Source organism: Sebastes umbrosus, chromosome 1 (assembly GCF_015220745.1).
Source record: "Sebastes umbrosus isolate fSebUmb1 chromosome 1, fSebUmb1.pri, whole genome shotgun sequence".
Taxonomy (NCBI): domain Eukaryota; kingdom Metazoa; phylum Chordata; class Actinopteri; order Perciformes; family Sebastidae; genus Sebastes; species Sebastes umbrosus.
The window spans coordinates 7,876,454-7,900,128 of record NC_051269.1 but is presented as its reverse complement, the minus strand read 5'-3'; the positions used below and the strand labels follow the sequence as shown (position 1 = coordinate 7,900,128).

At 41.9% G+C, this 23,675-nt stretch overlaps 2 protein-coding genes and 1 long non-coding RNA gene across 4 annotated transcripts in view; 1 reads left to right on the top strand and 2 right to left on the bottom strand.

Moving 5' to 3' along the window:
- The window catches only part of LOC119486943 (ral GTPase-activating protein subunit beta-like), a 592,951-nt gene that overhangs the window by 534,484 nt on the left and 34,792 nt on the right, over positions 1–23,675 (top strand). The gene's annotated exons all lie outside the window — the stretch shown is intronic.
- Positions 11,481–12,493, bottom strand: LOC119487199. Its single transcript, XR_005206657.1, has 2 exons — positions 12,246–12,493; positions 11,481–11,751 (listed from the first exon to the last, which is right to left on the bottom strand). It is a non-coding gene; the product is annotated as an uncharacterized LOC119487199 (long non-coding RNA).
- LOC119487160 lies at positions 12,630–19,528 on the bottom strand. The gene is made up of 10 exons (XM_037767829.1): positions 19,289–19,528; positions 15,642–15,710; positions 15,417–15,542; positions 14,889–15,222; positions 14,274–14,559; positions 13,949–14,119; positions 13,685–13,770; positions 13,473–13,577; positions 13,156–13,349; positions 12,630–12,854 (listed from the first exon to the last, which is right to left on the bottom strand). The coding sequence occupies exons 2-10, from the start codon at positions 15,707–15,709 to the stop codon at positions 12,686–12,688; spliced, it is 1,539 nt and encodes a 512-aa protein (XP_037623757.1). The 5' UTR covers position 15,710; positions 19,289–19,528; the 3' UTR covers positions 12,630–12,685.

Sequence of the window (23,675 nt, the reverse complement as noted above, 5' to 3'; positions counted from 1 at the left end):
GCATTCACACATCGGGAGTTTTTTATTTCTCCAGCTGTTCTTCCTTCATTTGGCAGCTTCAACTGTGTTACTATTAGTCTGGATTAAGTGTTTAACTTCTTCATATTTGTCTAATATAGTTTACTCTTCCTTTGTTAAATGTGCCGCTCTGCCTGTCCGTCAGTAGTCTTGTTCATGTCTGTGATTGGTCAGATGCTGCAAACACCTCCCTGTTCATGTGAACGCGCTCATATCCAGACAGAGAAACCCTGGGTTGACTTAACGGGTTGATAACCAGCTTCGTAGTACAGTTTAGCGAGATCTCGTGTGTTAGGGTAAGTGAAGCCAGATAACAAGAACATACCCTGGGTATGTTGAACTCGCTTCGTAGTACAAGCCTCTGATGTCAGAAGATCACAAAAATTATTTTTTTACCTCCTCATTTTTTAAGGGTACTTTTTAAAAGCTTTTAACCTGAGAAAAACGTGAAAACCAAATAAAAGGAGCATGGTCACTTCAGGGTCAAACTTCACCCCCATGCCTTCATGGTAGAATGACAACCAATAAAGCAGTAAAACTGACAGAGATAACGCTGGATACTTTTATTGGTCACCAGTAACCTCTAATCACAGTTAAAGTGATGCTGAACTTTGGTAGAACTTTGGGTTGTATTGCTAGCAGTAAAACTGACAGAGATGACATGAGAACTTTTTAGTTGGAGTAAGCACTTCAGGTTCATATGACAATGTTTTATTTTTGCAATGGCCTTCAAATCTGAGCAAAGGAGCTGATATTTGTCCGGTCTCTAACCTGTGACCAAGCTGACTTGGTTGAACTTATAAGGAAACTTAGATCAGTCTCCTGTTGAAATACAGGGTTAAAGAGACACACAAGCTTATCCACCACGGCAAGGTGCCAACTCCAGTAGGATCCATATTTGTTTTAGTTTTTATTTTATTTATTTTTTTGATATGCAATAGCACTTTAAAAACATGTATATACTATTGTATAACAGCAAACGCTGGCCGGGTTACGGCATGATACAAGAACTGAGGAAGCGGGTTGGTGGAGGCAAAGTTTGACCAAAAGAAATCCAATTAAATATTCCATTGCCATACTCCAGCACATTGTTTACACTTTGGGATCCACAAATTTAAATGTTTTGGACGTGATTAAAGTGCGCACGTTGTTGGTGTGCTTGGTTTTGCGGAGCGTTTCAGACGGAGGGAGAATACAGGTATACTCAGGCAGGCAGTATGAAAAATAATGTTGCATTGTCAGGGAAAACATAGGGTGGTTCCCCTGAACGTTGGTGAATGAGGGGATAGATGGACTGGTACCACGGGACATTTTAGAACATTTTCATATTTTTCGTAGGTCTTGCGCTGATCAGCCACCACACTCTAAGAAAAAACATCTGAAGAAAAACAGAAAATGTCCTGGAAGAAAATTACCAGGTGTCTCTTTTATAAAACTGTGCGTAGGATCCATACTAAAAATGTGCGTGCGCACAAAAGCCTAAAAATGGCGTGCGGCAAAAAAAAATCAGACTTATAAAACTGTGCGTACGCACACCTGCACGCAATGTTCCCTTTATAAATCACAGTCCACCTGGAAATGTGCGCACGTGGATCCGCCTCATATTCCGCCCTCTACACGCCCACTTTCAACCATAAATGGTCGATGCAAAGCACCTCATGAATGTTTCTGCATGTGAATGAGCCTGTTGATCAGTGGTTCTTTACGGTGAATCACGGCGACTCCCGAGAGGAAGACAGAGAAAAGGAGTTTTTCTGACACAGAGATGGAGGTGTTTGTAGGTGAGGAGGTCTCTGAACACTCGTTCCCTCCTGATTCTCTCATTCACGTCACGTAGTCCTCACAGTGACGGTATATCCACCAGCACCATGCAGCATGTTCCGAGTCTCACCGCTGTGTTTATATCTTTACAGCAATCAGACTGATCCATTCACTTAAAGTGATCAAGACAATCAGTAATATCCCCCACCTGGATATCATTAGAAAAAAGGAAGTTTGTGTACACTATTTATATTTATTTATTTATTATTTAAGTTTTTATAGTGAACTTGTCCTGCATTATGATTAGGCCTGATAATGATAATGCCGATATGGAGTGTAACGATTGTGTGAGAGCTGTCACTGGCTTCATTTACACACTTTGTTAATTTACACAATCCATACTGGTGAAGATGTGCTGTTTGGAGATGACTGGAGGAGGCAGAGTGTGTGGCGCACCGCGGTGGCGCACTGGAGACAGTCTGATAGTTGCATCGGATAGCCATTTTCATTTTGTCTATATGTATACTGTATCTGTCCCTATCTAATAAACCATAAATAAATTAATAAGTCATGTCATGTTCACTGCAGCGATTTTACACAACAACTTTATGAAAACTAATATGGTACTTGGTGATATCTGCACACTGTTAGTAGATATTATTAAAACTATTGGCGCTCTGTTCTGCCATTCTTTAATGCTATTTGATATAATCTTGGATTTCTACAACCGATGATGATGATTTCATCAGCTGCTCCACAGCTGACTGCGACTGTCGGAAGTCCGGTCCTCTCCTCTCAGATCTCCTCTGAGCTCCGGTGGTGGAGGGGGGGACATGATGGTGAGACAGCGCTGATGAGATATTGAGCGGAATTTGCTTTGAGATTTGTGTTGATCTTTTACATTTGTAAGGTGCTTATGTAATAGTTATGGCTCACTAGCACAAAAAACACTGCTGTTTTAAATGTTTATGATAAAGTGGATATAAGTATGAAGTGAAGTTAAATGTGTGAGAGGCTTCATTATACGTATAATGACATTTAATGTCTACAGTCTGGCTTCAATTCATCTGCGTCTCCAGTTTCCCCTGCCTCGGTGCCTCCATAATGTGCGTACGCACGGGTCAAAGTTTCCGTACCGGTGCGCACATTCTCCCGTCAAGTTTGTTTTTATAGATCACAACTGTTGCGTGGGAAGTGGCGTACGCACATTTCAGGCCCCGTTTTGTGCGTACGCAACGGTTATAAATGAGACCCCAGGGGCCTCATGTATAAACGGTGCGCACGTACAAAAATGTTGCGTACGCTGTGTTTCACGCTCACGCCGGGATGTATAAAAGTCAACGTGACGTGAGAATGTGCGGACCGTGCCGCAAACTCTAGACCAGTCGTGAGAATGTGCGGGCCGTCCTCCAAACTCTGTCATCTGGCAGTGTCAAACTACAAAGTACTGAAACTCGCCAAATGTGTAAAGATAATTTTTCCACTCAACTTACTGAGCTTTATTTATGATGTGGGATAAAAAAAAAAAACACATACAGTGGAGGAAATAAGTATTTGATCCCTTGCCGATTTTGTAAGTTTGCCCACTTACAAAGAAAAGACCGATCTATAATTTTAATGGTAGGTTTATTTTAACAGTGAGAGACAGAATATAAAAAAAAAATCCAGAAAATCACATCATATAAAAGTTATAAATTAATTTGTATTTGATTGTGGGAAATAAGTATTTGATCCCCTAGCAACCAGCAAGAATTCTGGCCCCCACAGACCGGTTAGATTAGTCCTCTCGCTTTAAGAAAGTACTCTGAATCTCAACTCGTGACTTGTATAAAAGACAACTGTCTCAACTCATTACCTGTATAAAAGACACCTGTCCACAATCACATTCCAACCTCTCCACCATGGGCAAGACCAAAGGGCTATCTAAGGATGTCAGGGACAAGATTGTAGACCTGCACGAGACTGGAATGGGTTACAAGACCATCAGCAAGCAGCTCGGTGAGAAGGAGACAACTGTTGGTGCCATTATTCGGAAATGGAAGAAACACAAAATGACCATCAATCGCCCTCGGTCTGGGGCTCCACGCAAGATCTCGTCTAGTGGGGTATCGATGATCATGAGAAAGGTGAGGGATCAGCCCAGAACTACACGGGAGGAACTTCTTAATGATCGCAAGACAGCTGGGACCACAATCACCAAGAAAACCATTGGTAACACACAACGCCGTAATAGATTAAAATCCTGCAGCGCCCGCAATGTCCCCCTGCTCAAGAAGGCACATGTACAGGCCCGTCTGTTTGCCAATGAACACCTGAATGATTCAGAGAAGGCTTGGGAGAAGGTGATGTGGTCAAATGAGACCAAAATCGAGCTCTTTGGCATCAACTCGACTCGCCGTGTTTGGAGGAAGAGAAATGCTGACTATAACCCCAAGAACACCATCCCCACCGTCAAGCATGGAGGTGGAAACATTATGTTTTGGGGGTGTTTCTCTGCTAAGGGGACAGGACGACTTGACCGCATCGAAGGGAGGATGGACGGGGCCATGTACCGTGAAATGTTGGGCGACAACCTTCTTCCCTCAGCCAGGACACTGAAAATGGGTCGTGGATGGGTCTTCCAGCACGACAATGACCCAAAACATACGGCCAAGGCAACAAAGGAGTGGCTCAAGAAGAAGCACAGTAAGGTCATGGAGTGGCCTCGCCAGTCTCCGGACCTAAATTCCATAGAAAATCTGTGGAGGGAGCTGAAGCTTCGAGTTGCCAAGCGACAACCTCGAAACCTTAAGGATTTGGAGATGATCTGCAAAGAGGAGTCGACCAAAATCCCTCCTGAGATGTGCGCAAACCTGGTGACCAACTACAAGAAACGTCTGACCTCTGTGCTTGCCAACAACGTTTCTCCGCCAAGTACTGAGTCATGTTTTGCTAGGGGATCAAATACTTATTTCCCACAATCAAATGCAAATAAATTTTTAACTTTTATATGATGTGATTTTCTGGATTTTTTTTTTAATATTCTGTCTCTCACTGTTAAAATAAACCTACCATTAAAATTATAGACCGTTCTTATCTTTGTAAGTGGGCAAACTTACAAAATCGGCAAGGGATCAAATACTTATTTCCTCCACTGTATTTCTTTACTAGTTTGCGCATAATATTTAACATCAGAAGGCACAACAAAAACACATTTAAACCTATTTCCCAGAGATGACATGCCTTAACCACTGTGTCAAAACCAAAATCGCGTGCTGCACAATGTGGCAGACCAACATGCTGTGTCTGTGCTCCAGAGGAGTTTCAGATGGATGAACCGGAGCCTGGCACACCTAACAATGAGCCAAAAGCAGCAGCTTTACAGCGCCGTTTAGATGCAACACACAGAATGTAAAGCAACGAGGTGAGTTAAGACAAACATTTATTTTTCAACAAGGTCTTTTAATATATGACTTATATATATATATATATATATATATATATATATATATACGTATATTTCCGTTAAGTTAACCATCAGGGGGACAGGGGGAGGGACGCAATTGCGGACCAGGGGCCTCATGTATAAAAGACTGCGCAGCTTTCACACTGGAAGATGGCGTACTAACAAAATTGGAAAAGTACGTAAGCACAGACATTTCCACATGTATAAAACCGTGCGTACGCCTGTTCCTGCGTACCTTTCCTTTATACATCTCAATGAACGTGAAATTGAGCGCAGCTGCACGTGCCACTTGGTCCGCCTTGTCTCCTCCCATTAATAACTATGCAAATGACTACAAACACGCTCCATGCTGTCACCTATTGTCCAAATAACGACGGCAAATCGCGCTGGAAAAGGAACAAAAAGAAGAACGGTCAGCTGCGCCCGAGCCTCGACTGCTGAGGGGCGGCGGTCTGGCCATGTCCTCACTAATGCTGTGCTGTGAGTCACAGAGAGAGATTGTCAATACAATGAAGAATATATATGCAACGAATTAAAAAGAATGAATGAGGTTCTTGGTGGGATAAGTTATATATTAAAAGACCTTGTTGAAAAATAAATGTTTGTCTCAACTCACCTCGTTGCTTTACATTCTGTGTGTTGCATCTAAACGGCGCTGTAAAGCTGCTGCTTTTGGCTCATTGTTAGGTGTGCCAGGGTCCGGTTCATCCATCTGTAGCTCCTCTGGAGCACAGACACAGCATGTTGGTCTGCCACATTGTGCAGCACGCGATTTTGGTTTTGACACGGTGGTTAAGGCATGTCATCTCTGGGACATAGGTTTAAATGTGTTTTTGTTGTGCCTCTCTGATGTTAAATATTATGCGCAAACTAGTAAAGAAATATGTGGGGGGGGGGTTTTTTGATCCCACATCATAAATAAAGCTCAGTAAGTTGAGTGGAAAAAATATTTTTACGCATTTAGCGAGTTTCAGTACTTTGTAGTTTGACACTGCCAGATGACAGAGTTTGGAGGACGGCCCGCACATTTTCACGACTGGTCTAGAGTTTGCGGCACGGTTCGCACATTCTCACGTCACGTTGACTTTTATACATCCCGGCGTGAGCGTGAAACACAGCGTACGCAACATTTTAGTACGTGCGCACCGTTTATACATGAGGCCCCAGGGGAATCTAAAAGTTACTCATGAAGGATAACCACAAAAATCGCAAGCGATTCAAAGGGAGAAGGGGAACACCAAATGAAAACAGGCCTAAAGGAAGGCTCCCTACACTCAATATAACTTGAAAAGACTAAAACTAAAACACCGCTATCGAGCAGCTGACTAGAACAGAGATCCTGCAGGTCCTTTCAGCTGTCAGCATTCCCACGCATTTTCAGCAGGAAATGCATTTTCTAGTTAGTATTATTAGACTGCAAATCAGCCACGTTGTAAGTGTGGCTCCGTCTATTTCTTAAAGATGCCCACTTAAGCTATAGAGTCCAAGCATGTAGTTGACGCGTGTTTCAATAAAACTCCGTAGTCCATGTTCTTCATTTCAACCGTTTACTGAAAATCTTTCTTTAGTCTTCAAATACAAAAATGGTAACAAAATATCAAAAACATAAGCAGTAAAAAGGTAAGAACAGTAATATTAAGCACGGTATATTAAGCACGGTCAAAGACTAGTGTGCTCTCCAGGCTCCATGGCTTCAACTGAATCGTTTAAAGAGCACATGCAGCACAATTTAGCTTTCGCCCAATCAGAATACAGGACTGGCTGCAGTCACACTTGGTCCTTATTGAGCACACTGCAGTGAAACTACAGAGTTATTTATCTCAAGCAAATAAAACAAAATGTAAATTAACCACAGATATTTCTACTGAACAAATGGCTCTAACATAACCTGCCCCTAATTGACTAGGCTGTTAGCATATCAATTATCAAACATAAATGCTTAGAGACATTATCCACTTATACAATACTAATACTAATACTTATACAACAAACTATAAATCCTTTTTTCAGGTTTTAAAGATACATATTTGCTTTAACCTAAACAGATAAATGTCTTTAACTTATTCAGTCTCTTTTGATCTTCACAATGCCTCCTCCAAGAGGCATATCTTAGTTATGGGTCTCTCCAATGTGCTTGTCTTCGTCTGAACACAGACACTGCGGACGGTTCCTTTCGAGTCTGGCATTATCTTGACGATTTTTCCCATTATGAGGCTTGTAAGGCGCTGCTCGGCTAAAGATCTGTTATCAGGCATTTTTAAGTCTTCGTCTTTCAGTGGTAGTCCGATGCAGTAGTGACCATCAACTAGCTGTGTTGATCCTTTCACTGAGTCAAGGAACTGACGGTCCTCCTGTGACATCTCAGTCTTATCATCGTATCCTCTCTCTGGGAAGTCTGCATTGTACAGCTGAGTCAACAGGTTTTCCACATTGGATACTGAAATGCGATTGACTGAGTGACTCACCATTTCTAGGTTGGCTGTAGTGGTGCCTCTGAGTGGACCGTTGATGACCCATCCAAGAGGAGTCTTCACTGCATACGGCCCATCACATCTGCTGTTTATTATCTGCTGGGGCTCCATGGCTTTAAAGGCATCAGTACCAATAAGCAAGCCGACTTCTGCTTCGATATGCGAGATGCGAACTTCATGCAGATAAGGCCATCGATCCACATCTTTCTGAAGAGGAATGTTGTCTTTTTTCACTGGTATACTTGGTTGAGTGAACGCCTGCGGAAGGTCTATGTAATTCTTCCCTTCCAGGCTGCATACTTCCAGATCTGACAGAACGTGAGTGCTCACCTTCTTTTCTGATGCCATAGTAGTGAGTAAGAGTTCCGCTTTCCTTCCTCGGAGGTTAAGCCGCTGCCTGACCTCATCGGTACAGAAGGTTGCTGTGCTTCCTTGGTCTAAAAATGCATAGACCTGGATCACCTTGTCACTTCTTTTGGACTTTATTTTCACTGGTACTATGGAAAGGATATTTTCTCCATTACCTGCCCCAGTGTCTCTGCTGCTTTCATGTTCTGTTCCTACGAAGGCGTTTGTGACCGCGTTAGTAGTTTCTGTATTCCTATTTTCATCCTTTTCGGACAGAACTGGGAATTCCTTCACAACATGCAAAATGCTTGGGTGTTTTCCTGAACACTCCTGGCATTGCATTCTCTTACGACAATATTTACTCATGTGACCTGGTGTGAGGCATCCAAAACAGAGTCCTTGTGATGTTAAGAATTTGATTCTGTCTTTGGGAGTCTGTTCTTTTATCTTCTCACAAAACTCCAAGGTGTGGCTTTTATGACAGTACATGCAGGATTTTTGGAAAACATCAGATAGTTTGGCTGAACCATACTTCTTCTCTTGTGGTTGTTGAGCACCACTGTGTCTTCCAGCTGGAGAGACACTTGTAGCAAAACTGATGCTCTTGGGGTTACTTGTCTTAATGTTTATCTTAGGCTTCCCCTTTCCTTCTACGCTGACATCCAAAATATCTCCAAAAAGTGGGTCGTTGCTGACCTTTGCTTGCCAGTTGATGAAATCCACCAGGTCGGAAAACCTGGCTCTTCTTCCTGTTTTTGTTTGGATTTCATATGCTCGATTTCTCCACCGTTCTTTTAGTTTGAAGGGGAGTTTTGAGATGACAGTCTTCATATTGCTAGGGTTGTCCATCTCATCCATGTAATCCACATCACTCATAGTGTTTCGACATCCTATCAGGAACAAAGCATATGCATTTAATGCTTTCCTGTCTTCTGATTTTATCTGAGGCCATTCAAGAGCTTTATTCATCAAGGCTGTGGCAATTCACAGTTCATCTCCATGCTGTTGTTGAAGGAGCCTCCTAGCTTCTCTGTAACCTTCATCTGGCCACATGTGTTCACAACTACGAACAAGGTTAAGAGGTTCTCCACTTGTGAACTGCTGCAGGTAGAACAACCTATCTTGTGCACTAGCAGTCTTGTTCTCAATAGTCTCTTCGAATGCCCTTATAAACGAACGGTAGCTGAGTGGATCTCCTGAGAAAGTTGGAACATCTCTCTGTGGGAGTTGTGACATGTTTTGCTGCTTGACTAGCATTTCTGTTATCTCATTCTGGCGCTGCATTATTTTGGAGATGCCATCAGAGGAACCTGCTTGCTGTGAAGGGTCTGGAGGTACTGTTGAACTAGCTGCTCTCTGAGGGGGAGGTACTGCTGACCTGGCTGCTTTAAGAGGCGAAGCTCTGTGATGATCATTAGCAGTCTGAGCTGGGTGCTTTGGGCCTACAGGTGCTGGGAAACTCACTTGTGTCTCACCATCTTCATCTTTAACATACATGTCCTTTAAACCCACTTTGTATTTGCTTCTTGACTCGTAATATTCATTCATGCCATCTTGACCATCTTCATAATCTGCATACACCTTTATTTTGGCGTCTGATGCAGCAATCTTGGCATCTAGCTCCACTTGCTCTTTGCGCGCCTTTAAGCGTGTTTCTTCCATCTCAATGTCTTGACGTTTCTTAAGAAAGGCAGCACGTGCTAACAGCTCTTCCCGCTCTGCCTGCAGCTTCAAACGAGCAGAACTTGCACTGGATACTTGTGATGCATGGCTAAGCACGGAGCTTCTCTTGGATGTGCGACTGATGACCTCTGAGATGCTATCACTTGGCTTTATGTCATCATCATCCTCATATTTATTGCCATCATCATTCTCTTCTTCAGGATGTCTCTTAATCTTTTCAATCCAGTCCTCTGTTTCCTGAACAAAGTTCTCAAAGTCCACACATTTGGGCATGTACCAGTTACACTGCTCCTCTTCTTTATCTTCGTCTTCTAGAAGAGTTCATATTTCTGCATTAAGCTCTTTAAATTCTCTAAAGAACTTCCAAAAGATAAATAATGCTTCATCTTTAATTATTTCATTATTAACTTTATCTTTCTTGAGATTTTCAATCTCCCTTCTTTTACGAGTGAGATGAGCCAGCTTGCCTTTTCTTTCATTCTTAAAGCTGCAGTGCGTAGAAATCCGGAAAACGCAAAATCCTGCATCCCCTCGAGCTGCTCTCTCCTCTCTCTCCTCTCTCTGCATTTGAAGTGTTTCGTTTATAGACCGAATAAAAGCAATTGTTTATTTTCTAGACGAAATGACGAGCTAAACTTTAGAAACAACGTAGCCCAATGTTTTATTCAATCTATATCATAGCTAGCTGGCTAACGTTAGCCAACGGCCAGTTGCTTCTTCAAGTTTCAGTAACGCTATCTTTCTAACTTTAGTGTTTTTTAGTCTGTATAGATAACTTTACACATCTGAAAATAAATAAAACCATGACCATGTTATTCATAATGGAAATGGTAATTTTACATTTGTTACATATCTATTACTAACAGAGCACCGTCGAGTCAGATCCTGACTATGTCCTGGAGCAGCCGGCTACGAATGGACGAGCAAGAGGAAGAGGAAGAGGGCGAGCTAGTGGACGTGGACGTGGACGTGGACGTGGCAGAGGGTCTGGCCGGGGGAGAGGACAGAGTCAGCTTGAAGACCCTCTGGCTGAAGATGACTTCAGCAGAGTACAACAACTACAAACTCGACGGATATCAGATGAACAGGTATCTCAAAATATAACATGTCCATACTTTATGCCCACATTATGATCATTATTGTTTATTCATAAATAAAGTAATACTTTTTCCCTGATCTACTGTCTTTCTAGGCCAGAATTCAGTGTTTGAGCCTGCAGCAGTGTCGGGAGCTTCTGGGGAGATGTCTGTTCAGGGATCCCAGCCTCATATTTGATCTAATGGTCAGCGCTCCTCCACCAGGTCCTCCTGGCCAGGACCCCAATCAACCTGAGGTGTGTCTGCATGAGGTGCAGGGAAATGCCCACTGACGTGGAAAGGAAGTGCTGTGGCCAGCCACCACAGAACTGCATTTCCCTGCTACCTCATGTGGACCTCTACATCCTCCATGAGGGTGTCCTTCGCCTGGCCAGGAGGATCTGGAACGACATTAGGGCTCAGCAGGACGTACCCAATCCCGGAGAGGACAACAGACAGTTCCGGTATGCTGCTTACCGGCAGTTTGTTGTGTGGCAGTATGGAGCCTTGGGGCGGGGTAACAGAACTGTAATTCCCAGCTGTTGTGTGTGGAGGATTAGGGACAGATATTGTTATTCTTGCCATTGTTTTTGTAAAAATAAATCCATTGAAGGATGACCACCTGCTTTTTTTGTTCACGACTGCCAGTGTCAATACCATGCAGTAAAGAAATTCAGCTCACTTGGGTAACACTTTTATTACATTCAAAAATATAGATGACAATCCCAAACATTCATAACACACCACAAAAAAAGTTTAAAAAAAGGTAAATTAAAAAATAAGTACACCATCTTTCAGTGGGGCTAGGCCTATAGAACATGTCTGACCCCTGGTCAGTATTTTTGAGTGGTGGCCATAGTAGGGGTGTAGGTGGGATCGACTCAGGTGAGGTGTCGCAGGGGTCACGTCTTCTCCTATGGTCGGCTGCTCACTTAGGTAGTCCTTGGCCCTGCGAATGAACAAAGAATAGCATGTTAGAATTTTGAAATCAGTTGTTTAGTTTTGACTATAACGTCACACATGTAGGCCATATATATATATAGGCTATAATATTTTTTAAAAGGCTGCTGTAATGCATATATAATAACTTATTTAGCATGCAACTCTATGCTGGTCTTTTGTTGGTTGAGAAGTTTCTTACTCTGCCTCTCATGCTATAGTACCATATTATTTCAATGACAATATGTCAATGCGTCTCTTTTTGTGTGTCAATGCGTGATGTCTTTACATTATCATAAATTATACCTTTCATATAACATCTCTGTAGTCGTCAAAAAGCTGCTTGTAATTAACAAAATCTATATTCAACCTTTATCAACTAAAATCAGAATCAGTGTAATGAGAAACTATGTTGTGAAGGCTGCAAGGGTTAGTGTGAAAACATGCAATTTGGGTTTCTGAAGAAGGGATGTTGAATGAGGCCCACTGAAAGAACTTCTATACCTTGTCGTCGACTGACTTGTGTGTGCAGTAGCTCCTCTGTGGTTGGAGGTGGAATACCACATAGCACACCATACTGCCGCGGGTCATCAGGCCTCTGGCGTCTCACACGCGGCATGCCTCTGTCTGCTGTGGTGCGGCTACGGAGGATGGCCCTCTGGAGGTCAGGAATGTAGCCATAGTCCTTGTCGACCTTCATTGTGTACAGGCTCCACTTCCGCGACTTCTTGTTGTACAGCTTCTGGTATCTGACATAATGAAATTAGCATATGACCGAAACAGGAAAAGATGGTTATTGAAAAATGAATTTGTGATAAATTTGCAAAACTGCTGCCTGTGCAAGGGCAACATTCATTATAATTATTCATGTATAAATTCGACCTTATATTATAAAACTAATATATTTCCGTTTTAGTGGGTATACTGTTGTCAATTTTAAGAACTTACTCAATGGAGCCATCAGCTTTTCTCTGCACTGGTCGGTGGACATGATGATTATAATCCAAACCAGCAAGTAGGGTGCGAGCTGAATAGACGGGCGGGGTGAAACTGAATCTCTTGCTGGCATACATCAGTATGTGGTTGTGAAATGACTCAAGTTCTGCTGTAGACCTAAACAGTAAAAAACAAGTGTTAGATCTTTTATGTTGTCATTAGTTGATACATATAGTCATAATCAGTGGTGGACAGTAAAAAAATAAAAAGGACTTTGATCAAGTCACTGCATGATTTACAATCATCTGTATTTTAGAGATTTTTCAAAAAGGGACCCACTCTCTGCATGATCTTTCCCAAGATTTACTCACTTTTTTCTTCCCTATGTGGGTTTATAGGGAGTAAGCCAGGAGCTTCCTTTGTTTGAGTTAAATACTTGTGAACATAAACATTACATGTAAAACCCATGCCCACATACCTAAATCCCAGGTACTTCACTACTTCACCCAGCCAGCGTGCATTTAGCACTATCTCAATGAGTGCTCTGTGTGCCACAGATCCCTTCTCTATCCATTCCTTGTCCCTGTTGTCCGACAAGGGTCCATGGTGACAGGCGCCAAGAGCCCACTCGTGTGCTCCTGTGACGTGATGGAGTAGGCCAGCCCACATGTCCTAAGAGAACAATAACGCATCAGCAATGATCCGACACATTACGCTGAAATGATGTCTGCAGCTGTGAAATATTTCTGGCTCCACAAGTGTAGCAATATAAATAACAGTTCATATAGTACTTACAAAGAAGTCGTCATAGGTTGCCGACATTTTGGCACAAAACCAAAAGTGGTTGCACACATCCTTGCTCCAAATGAGTAAAATGGAGCACCCCTTCTGCTGGCTCGCCTGACCACACAATGAAATGCAAAAACAATCAAAGAAAATTATTGGTGTAAGCAAGTTTTGTGACGAAGTGACAATGAGTTCAAATGAAATACATTCCATAATATTACCTGGTGGATCTTCTTTCCAAGGTTTTTCGATCCGTGCCACATGTCAAGGGTATGGCGAACTCCCCATGACTTATATATGCCCTTGGCTGTATGAACAGTGAACAAAAGACATTTGTAAGTACAGACATCTGCACGACTCCTGCACAAGTCAACACACATATTAAAAATGAATAACAAACTAAAAACCTATATACGTACTAAAGAGTGCAGCTATCTGGCTATGAGCATCAGTACATATTTCTCTCAAATTTCCTATTTACTGACGAAGTGTGTCAAAAGTCCGGATGAAGGCTTCCTTCTCCATGATGACACTGTTCCGCGCCGTTTCACGTTTGTCCACTGTCACCATGGAGATGATGTCTTTAGAGTCATTCTCCATCACACTATATGTGCAGTACTGTGCACAGAATCCAGGGCTGTCCATCCGACCATCTCCTTTTAAAACAAAACATAAATAATCATTTCAGAAATTGGAACACACTTTTTTTATGATTCACTCTAGTGGATATAATACTGACCACTTCCGGTTGTACAACAACCGGTATTTGTCAGTATCATATCCACAAATCTATGTCAAAATAGAACTTACCCAGGGCCACGACACTGGCTTTGGGCTTTAGCTGGGAAATAACTAATCCTCGCTTTTCTTCCCAGAACTGTTTTATGGTGTCCACACAGTAGGTGTCCTGTATTTTGAAAAATGTGGACCTTCCCACCATCCCCATGTTCATAAATTTGAACAGTAATGCCACTTTCGCATAGTTGTTTCCAGAGAGGAGGATATTGACAGCCAACATGAAGTCCCCTATCAGCATCCCATACTTGAGAGCGGACTGTGAACTTGAACGCCACACAATATGACCAAAGGGAAACGTCTAGAAAAAAAAGAAGAGTGACAGAAAGCAAAATGTGTTTTATTGTGCATATCAAAGCTTAGTGCGGTGCTGCATATATTTTGCACTATACAACACATAATATGGGCAAAAAGTACCACACACTCCAAAGTCATGAAGTACATATATTTTCCAAAAATGGCTGTTCCTGGCTGGTGTCAGCTCAATGTACAAGATTCTTCACAGCCTTGCCCAATTCCCACCAAGGCAGTTTGTAACAGTTTGTGATGCAGCAATTACAATTTGCTGCTTACATTGTTAAAATATTTTAAAAGACAACATAATATCAATACTGTAAAATAAATACTCACCCACTCAATGATGGCAGCTGTGGCCCTGGATTTGACCGTCACCTGAAAGGGTCCATGGGCCTGGCACGCTGCATTGGTAACAGGGTCCTTGGCGGTACACATGGGGATGGGCAGCAGAAGGTACTCAGCCAGCAGCTTCAAGTTTAGATGATAGGCAATAGAAGCTGGCTGGCCAATGACCTCATCTTCTCTCTGGGGCTGGAGCTTTTCTGGCATCTCAGGTGCATCTGTGAGAGTGGGACCGACGTCTGAAGAGTCATGCACAGTGTCCTCCATACTTATGGCTAGAAGTGCATCCAAGCGAATGCTCGTAGAGGGGAGGGCACCACCAGTTCTGTTGGGAAAATATTATGAATCACAAAAAAAGCACTGTGAAATGGATACATAATTTCAGACATGTAGGACACCTGTTATGTAATCACATTCCTTGCACTCACTGAATGTGAACATAAGCTATAGGCCCCTCCCGTGACACAAAAAAAAAAGAAAATGGATGGATAGATAATTACACACACCACAGTGACTTACCGGACACACAAAGGGAAGATGTAATCAGCATCACTGTCGTCATCACTGGTCTCCTCCTCCTCCTCCAAAGATGAGACAGACTCTGTCTCTTCAGCGTGGCACAAGGTGTCATCTGCCCAGTCAATGCTATAGACAGGATAAAATTATTTAGTAATATTATCTTGCACCAATATACAAGGGGGCACATAAAAAATAAAGAGGAAATTCAAAAACAGATAAACTTACATGGAATTCTGAATGTCGTTGAACTCCTCTACATTGATGCGGTCAGCATTCAAATCAAGTGATGTCATACTAAGCACAATGAAATAATAAGAGAATAAGATCACATTACTGCTCATCACAAACTCTGAGACAGAATATAACCACCAAGAATGCAGGATATAACTTATACAGACGTAGGCAAAATTGTTGGTACTCTTCCGTTAAAGAAAGAAAAACCCACAAAGGTCACTGAAATAACTTGAAACTGAGAAAAGTAATAATAAATAAAAATGTATTGAAAATTAACTAATGAAAATGAGACATTGCTTTTGAATTATGGTTCAACAGAATCATTTTAAAAAACAAACTAATGAAACTGGCCTGGACAAAAATGATGGTACTCTTAACTTAATATTTAGTTGCACAACCTTTTGAGGCAATCACTGCAAACAAGCGATTTCTGTAACTCTCAATGAGACTTCTGCACCTGTCGACAGGTATGTTGGCCCACTCCTCGTGAGCAAACTGCTAGCTGTCTCAGGTTTGAAGGGTGCCTTCTCCAGATTGCATGTTTCAGCTCCTTCCACAGATGTTCAATAGGATTTAGATCAGGGCTCATAGAAGGCCACTTCATAACAGTCCAATGTTTTGTTCTCAGCCATTCTTGGGTGTTTTTAGCTGTGTTTTGGGTCATTATCCTGTTTGAGGACCCATGACCTGCAACTGAGACCAAGCTTTCTGACACTTGGCAGCACATTTCGCTCCAGAATGCCTTGATAGTCTTGAGATTTCATTGCACCCTGCACAGATTCAAGACACCCTGTGCCAGATGCAGCAAAGCAGCCCCATAACATAACCGAGCCTCATCCATGTTTCACATTAGGTACAGTGTTCTTTTCTTTGGATGCTTCATTTTTGCATCTGTGAACATAGAGCTGATGTGACTTGCCAAAAAGCTCCAGTTTTGTCTCATCTGTCCAAAGGACATTCTCCCAGAAGCTTTGTGGCTTGTCAATATGCATTTTGGAAAATTCCAGTCTCGCTTTTTTATGATTTGGTGTCCTCCTGGGTCGTCTTCGATTAAGTCCACTTTGGCTCAAACAGTGACGGATGGTGCGATCTGACACTGATGTACCTTGACCTTGGAGTTCACCTCTAATCTCTTTGGAAGTTGTTCTAGGCTCTTTGGTTACCATTCGTATTATCCGTCTCTTCAATATGTCATCAATTTTCCTCTTGCGGCCATGTCCAGGGAGGTTGGCTACAGTCCCATGGACCTTAAACTTCTGAATAATATGTGCAGCTGTAGTCACAGGAACATCAAGCTGCTTGGAGATGGTCCTATAGTCTTTACCTTTAACATGAAGGTCTATAATGTTCTTTCTGATCTCCTGAGACAACTCTCTCCTTAGCTTTCTGTGGTCCATGTTCAGTGTGGTACACACCATGATACCAAACAGCACAGTGACTACTTTTCACCCTTTAAATAGGCAGACTGACTGATTACAAGTTTGAAGACACCTGTGATGGTAATTACAGGACACACCTTAGTTTAACATGTCCCTATGGTCAAATTATTTTCAATCTTTTCTAGGGCTACCATCATTTTTGTCTAGGCCAGTTTCATCAGTTTGTTTTTTAAAATGATTCTGTTGAACCACAATTCAAAAGCAACAGCTGATTTTCATTAGTTAATTTTCAGTAAATTTTTATTTATTATTACTTTTGTCAGTTTCAAGTTATTTCAGTGACCATTGTGGGGTTTTCTTTCTTTAACGGAAGAGTACCAACAATTTTGCCTACGTCTGTATGCTACCATATTTGTCACTGGCATGGAAAATATACCTTGCATCAAGTTCCTGTACTGATCCATCCTCATTGTTGCTGGTATCCAGCTCTCCAACACCAGCTACAGAGAAGTCATCATCTCTGAAAATTAGGGAATCAAGTTTAAATCAAAATGAACCAGAGGGAGGGCATCTGTCTTGACAAGTTCAGCTGGTTTCCCAATGATTCTTCATGTGGACATCAATGGAAAGGCATAAGCCAATTCTGATTGCACATAATAGCCAAAAAAACAAAACAAGTTAGACTCACCGGTCAGAGAGCGATTCAGCCAAAATGCAAGATACTGCTGGGTCTGGCAGTCTGGCAAAGTGTCCAACCTTGTGTGGTGTTAACATTACCCTTATCTTCTCATAGCTGTAAAACACATACATACAATACCATTATAGATTTTGATCATACATGTCATTGCAAAAGGAATATAAAACAAAGTATAAATAAGAAATGGTGACATTCTAGGCTGAGATTACTAAGAAATGACTGTACAGGTTGTGAATGAGGGTGAAACCTAACTCCACTGCTGGTGGGGGTTAGTGTTGTGGGGGGGAGATGAAGCTTAGCTTGCTTATTGTTGAAAAAAAAAATAAAACGGGAAAATATGAATCACAAAATGGAATGTAATTTGGAAATCAGGACTCAATAACATATAAAAAATAGTAATAGTAATAATTTAGTTTGCTAAATAATAATTGCTGCAAGCCCTGTTCACATTATGACTGTAAACACAAATAACTATCCAGGGGGTGGATGTTGCTGGGATGGGGGATGGGGGATGGGCATGGGGTAGTTTGAAGGCTGTTTGTTTTGTGCAAACCACGAAAACTAAAGAAACTGGTTTTTAACAATATGAAGGCTAGATTATGTCGGTGGAAAACGCGCTTCCCCCATGGGACAATAAACAATACTGAACGGGGAATTATGAGAAGTGTTACTCATACAGTAACCTGTATGAGTAGCGTTACTGCTACGCATACAGGTTACTGTATGAGTAACACTACTGTATGAGTAACGTTACTGTATGAGTAACGCTACTCATACAGGTTACTGTATGAGTAACACTACTGCATGAGTAAGGTTACTGTATGAGTAACGTTACTGTATGAGTAACACTACTCATACAGGTTACTGTATGAGTAACACTACTGCATGAGTAAGGTTACTGTATGAGTAACGTTACTGTATGAGTAACACTACTCATACAGGTTACTGTATGAGTAACGTTACTGTATGAGTAACGCTACTCATACAGGTTACTGTATGAGTAACACTACTGCATGAGTAAGGTTACTGTATGAGTAACACTACTGCATGAGTAAGGTTACTGTATGAGTAACACTACTGCATGAGTAACGTTACTGTATGAGTAAGGTTACTGTATGAGTAACGTTACTGTATGAGTAACACTACTCATACAGGTTACTGTATGAGTAACGTTACTGCATGAGTAAGGTTACTGTATGAGTAGCGTTACTGTATGAGTAACGCTACTCATATAGGTTACTGTATCGAGTACTACTGACTGTGATGTGTCGTTATATAGCGGCAATTCTATGGGAATTACTGTCCGTTATTTCTCTTAGTAAACTTATGGGTCTATAAAGCCCTTTGAGATGACAGACTGTGATTCAAGGATCCAGCTACAGTAGCTACATAAACATAAACATGGACTTGAATTAGCCGCAGCAAGCCTCGGGCTACGGTTAGCAGAAGGCTAACGTACTTTCAACCTGGCTACTCATCGCCTGCTTTCACGGTAAAGCTACCTACAAACAAATCAGTACAAAACATTTAGATATTACAGGAAAACGAAGTTAGTAGCTTACCTGTCCAGGAGAAGAACGGCTAGCTCGGAGTCCAACGTGAGGCCGATGCTGTCCCGGAGATCTCTCCACCGCTGAAACGCTTCGCCGATATTGACACGCGTTTTATTCCGCTTATTGTCGGACTCTCTTTTGGACTGTCTTTTTGAAAGTCTGTCTTTCTTTTTTTGGGTTGTTTTGAGGTGTAGGCAGTTGCTGCCAATGCTGGAATAGCAAGCTTTTCAGTAGGTTGTTCCGCCATTGACCGAGTCTTTCACTATCTGCAGAGACCAGACGTGAACGCGCATCTCCTTTTGTGGAACAGCCAATAGGAACGCTCTCTCTGAAATGCCCTGTGATTGGTCAAAGTCTGCCGTCACGGGCAAGATTTTCTAAAGCCTGTAAACAGAGCCATGAGGAGGAGCAGAGTTGTAGTTTTCTCTCAGATCACTTGAATTACAATATGCTGAGAGGTTATCATGGAATTTTTGCCAAATTATGCCAAAATATTGTTGCCTACTGCCACTTTAAGCCTGTTCAGTTTTTCTTCCACAGCCTTTGCCGTGGGCTTTGGCTCCCTCTTCTGGCCGTTTTCTGCAACTTCCATTATCTACGGCGTCACTCTTCGCCCAATCAGAATACAGGACTGGCTGCAGTCACAATTGGTCCTTATTGAGCACACTGCAGTGAAACTACAGTTATTTATCTCAAGCAAATTAAACAAAATGTAAATTAACCACAGATATTTCTACTGAACAAATGGCTCTAACATGCACATTTTATCTTAAACTATGTTATTCAAATTTAAGGAAATCATTTTGAAAGATGTATGTCACAACTCAAATATGAATTGAGAATTTGTGCTTACATCAATTCCTCAAAGTAAGCATGCGCAAAATATCCAGAAGTGAGGCTCTACTCAGCTGCAGGACAGCGTGACCACTGAGACCATGACGCCTTCTCTGCACCGACGGTGACTGTTCGGCCAGGACGGAGCAATCTGTTTTAATAACTCCATTACAAAATGCATAATTATTATGTAACCCGGGCACTTAGCAGAAACCCAGGCTATTACAACCCGACAACGCCACTCTGGGAATTTCACCCAGAGCATAACCCAACCAAATTACACAAGTTCCTTGATAAAGAGACGGGGCAGAGACGTGAGTTTCAAGTTTCAAAATCAAATAACTTTTATTTAAATTCAAAAATGGTGATTAGTTGCTGCAATGATAAAAGCTGCAAGAGAAGCCAGGCTAGAAAAATAATGTCCTTTATTACAAAAATAGAGTTAAAGTGTTTTTAAAAAAATGTCACTACACCACTAACCTTACCAGTACAGGAGGAAGGGTGCCAGGGAAACCCACAGGAGGAATGGAGTGAGGGGAGAGGAAATGCAGAACCGTTCACCACCACCAGTAGTTGGAAAAACACACAGTTACTTCCACTCACACTGCAAGGTAAAGAGCACACAGGGGTTAGGAGGACACAGCAAGCCACATGCAATAAGAACCCCAACACAAGAAGAATCCCTCCACCCACTGACCAACCACCTGCAAGGATATAGCAACCCAACCGTCCTGTTAACTGGCAGAGAGCTAGGAATGTTCACTTCCCGATTACCTCCACAACAGCTGGTTTACAGATAAACTAAATAAATGCCCCCTCCCCTATTACAGCAAGAAACCTATGTTGGTGTTGGGCCACCACTTTAAACAAAAAGGGGGGAGCTAAGACTACAAACGGCACCTCAGTCTGATGTTCATCTCCCTCAACAGCAGTAACAGGACAGAACAGAGTGAGCCGAGCCTCCGCTTGGCCACCAACTGCTCCCTTTAAGGGGCTGCTAGACTAGGGGAGTAATCAAGGTGTCAACCGTTCTCAGTCTCAGTGATTAAGGGGTGTGGCGACGGGGGAAAGATCACCCATTACAATTAGTTGCATCTTTGACGTGATCTGTTGGGGGTCTTGGGAATGCATGTCGCCTAGCTCACTAGCTATAGAGTGCTACAGGAATGAGTCCTAAAACCCGGATATGAGTTAGCATGAGTTAGGGGGGGGTGCATTAGAGCTAGCTACAGACGTGGACAAAATTGTTGGTACCCTTCCGTTAAAGAAAGAAAAACCCACAATTGTCACTGAAATAACTTGAAACTGACAAAAGTAATAATAAATAAAAATTTGCTGAAAATGAACTAATGAAAATCAGACATTGCTTTTGAATTATGGTTCAATAGAATCATTTTAAAAAACAAACTAATGAAACTGGCCTGGACAAAAATGATGGTACCCCTAGAAAAGATGTAAAATAATGTGACCATAGGGACATGTTAAACTAAGGTGTGTCCTGTAAATAGCATCACAGGTATCTTCAAACTTGTAATCAGTCAGTCTGCCTATTTAAAGGGTGAAAAGTAGTCACTGTGCTGTTTGGTATCATGGTGTGTACCACACTGAACATGGACCACAGAAAGCTAAGGAGAGAGTTGTCTCAGGAGATTAGAAAGAACATGATAGACCTTCATGTTAAAGGTAAAGGCTATAAGACCATCTCCAAGCAGCTTGATGTTCCTACAGTTGCACATATTATTCAGAAGTTTAGGGTCCAGAAGCAGAGCTCCTGCAGGTCCTTTCAGCTGTCAGCATTCCCACGCATTTTCAGCAGGAAATGCATTTTCTAGTTAGTATTATTAGACTGCAAATCAGCCATGTTATGATGAATAATAGTAGAGACAAGGATTAAGTGTCTTGCTCATGGACACATCGGCATGTGACCGGAGCAGCCGGGGATCGAACCGTCGACCTTACGATCGGTGGGTTTAACTGCTTTTGACCTGTTAATCAGGGAAAACCTCCTCGCTGGCGTGCTTCTATACATGGCCTTAAATACAGATCAATGAAATCACTTCCTGAACAGATTTCACAATCAGCAGGTGGATTTATTAGTTTAGCTTTTGAAATCATGCTAAAATTACATAAACAAACCGCACCAGAGTCCACATGGAGGCGGACCGAGACCCACCTTTTCAGGTAACCAAACGGGCTATGAGTGAAAGCAACCTTATCGACCTGTTTCACTAGCAACAGGACTGAATGGAGAGAGAACAAAAGCAGCAGAAGCAATTGATGATGATTTTCTCCTTTAGTTGGGCCGATATCACGGCTAGTTAGCAATACAACCACTTTAACTGTGATTAGAGGTTACTGGTGAACGAGAAATGTATCCAGCGTTATCTCTGTCAGTTTTACTGCTAATGAAAAGATAAATACACCGATGGAAAGCTGAAGATCTTGCTGTTCTAAAGGTGGTTGTCATTCTATCATGAAGGCAAGGAGATGAAGTTTGACCCTGAAGTTACCATTCTCCTTATATTTGGTTTTCACGTTTTTCTCAGGTTAAAAGCTTTTAAAAAGTGCCCTTTAAAGATAAAGAGGTAAATAAAAACATGCCTGTGATCTTCTGACATCTGATCTAATCAGCTTGAACTCACCTTGGAAATCATCACGAGTCATAAAATCAGTTTTCTGCAACGTTTTGGAATATTAACGCCTAAATGGCGGCCACTTTGGAAAATGGCCAAATTGGCAGCGCCCCGATATCTATATCTTTTCATAACATATAAACCTACATCTGTGCTAAATGTAATTACTGATGCACGTTCAATCACATGACAACAATACGGCCGTTTGCTGTCCTTCACACCATGCAACGTCTTCTACTAGAGGTCAAGAGGTCAGACGATCTCCATTAAGCTCACTGCAGTGTCTGAACTACTGTCCATCGGTCACATGTTCTACAGAAATCTCTGGATCAAAATGAGCATTCACAGTAATGACAGCGATGACGAGGTTCAGGACCGCTAGTTCAGCATCTGACTGTGATATGGCTCAGTGTCCTGATGACATTCATGTCCTTCAGACTAACAGCTAGATGTGAAAGCTTGGCTTGGACTTTGACTGAATGAGTTCAGGCTGTCAGATTGGTGGATTAACATCCTCAGACCACTTTAAAACTGAGCACTCCTGACCTCTTGTGGTCCAAGTCGGCGCTTTCTGAGAGAATCTCCACGTGTTCAGCAGTCAATATGCGGAGACAGAAGCACTTTCAAACACAAATGTATGCACTTGTGAATTTGTACGGGTTCATTTGGACAAAGACTACTCTATATACACTATTCAGGACACTCAGACAGAAGACAGTGTGGGGTAGTCCAGAACTTAAACAGTAAAGTAAAGCCACCTCTACACACAACAAACAGAGAAATCCATCTGAGAATAACTAATAATAATCAATGTTAAATAAGAATAATGTTGTGGGATTATTCCTTATTTCATGGGATATTTATCATAAACAGACTAAGCATTGGAATAGTGATTTAGAGGTCGAATACCATGAACACCAAATCAGTTT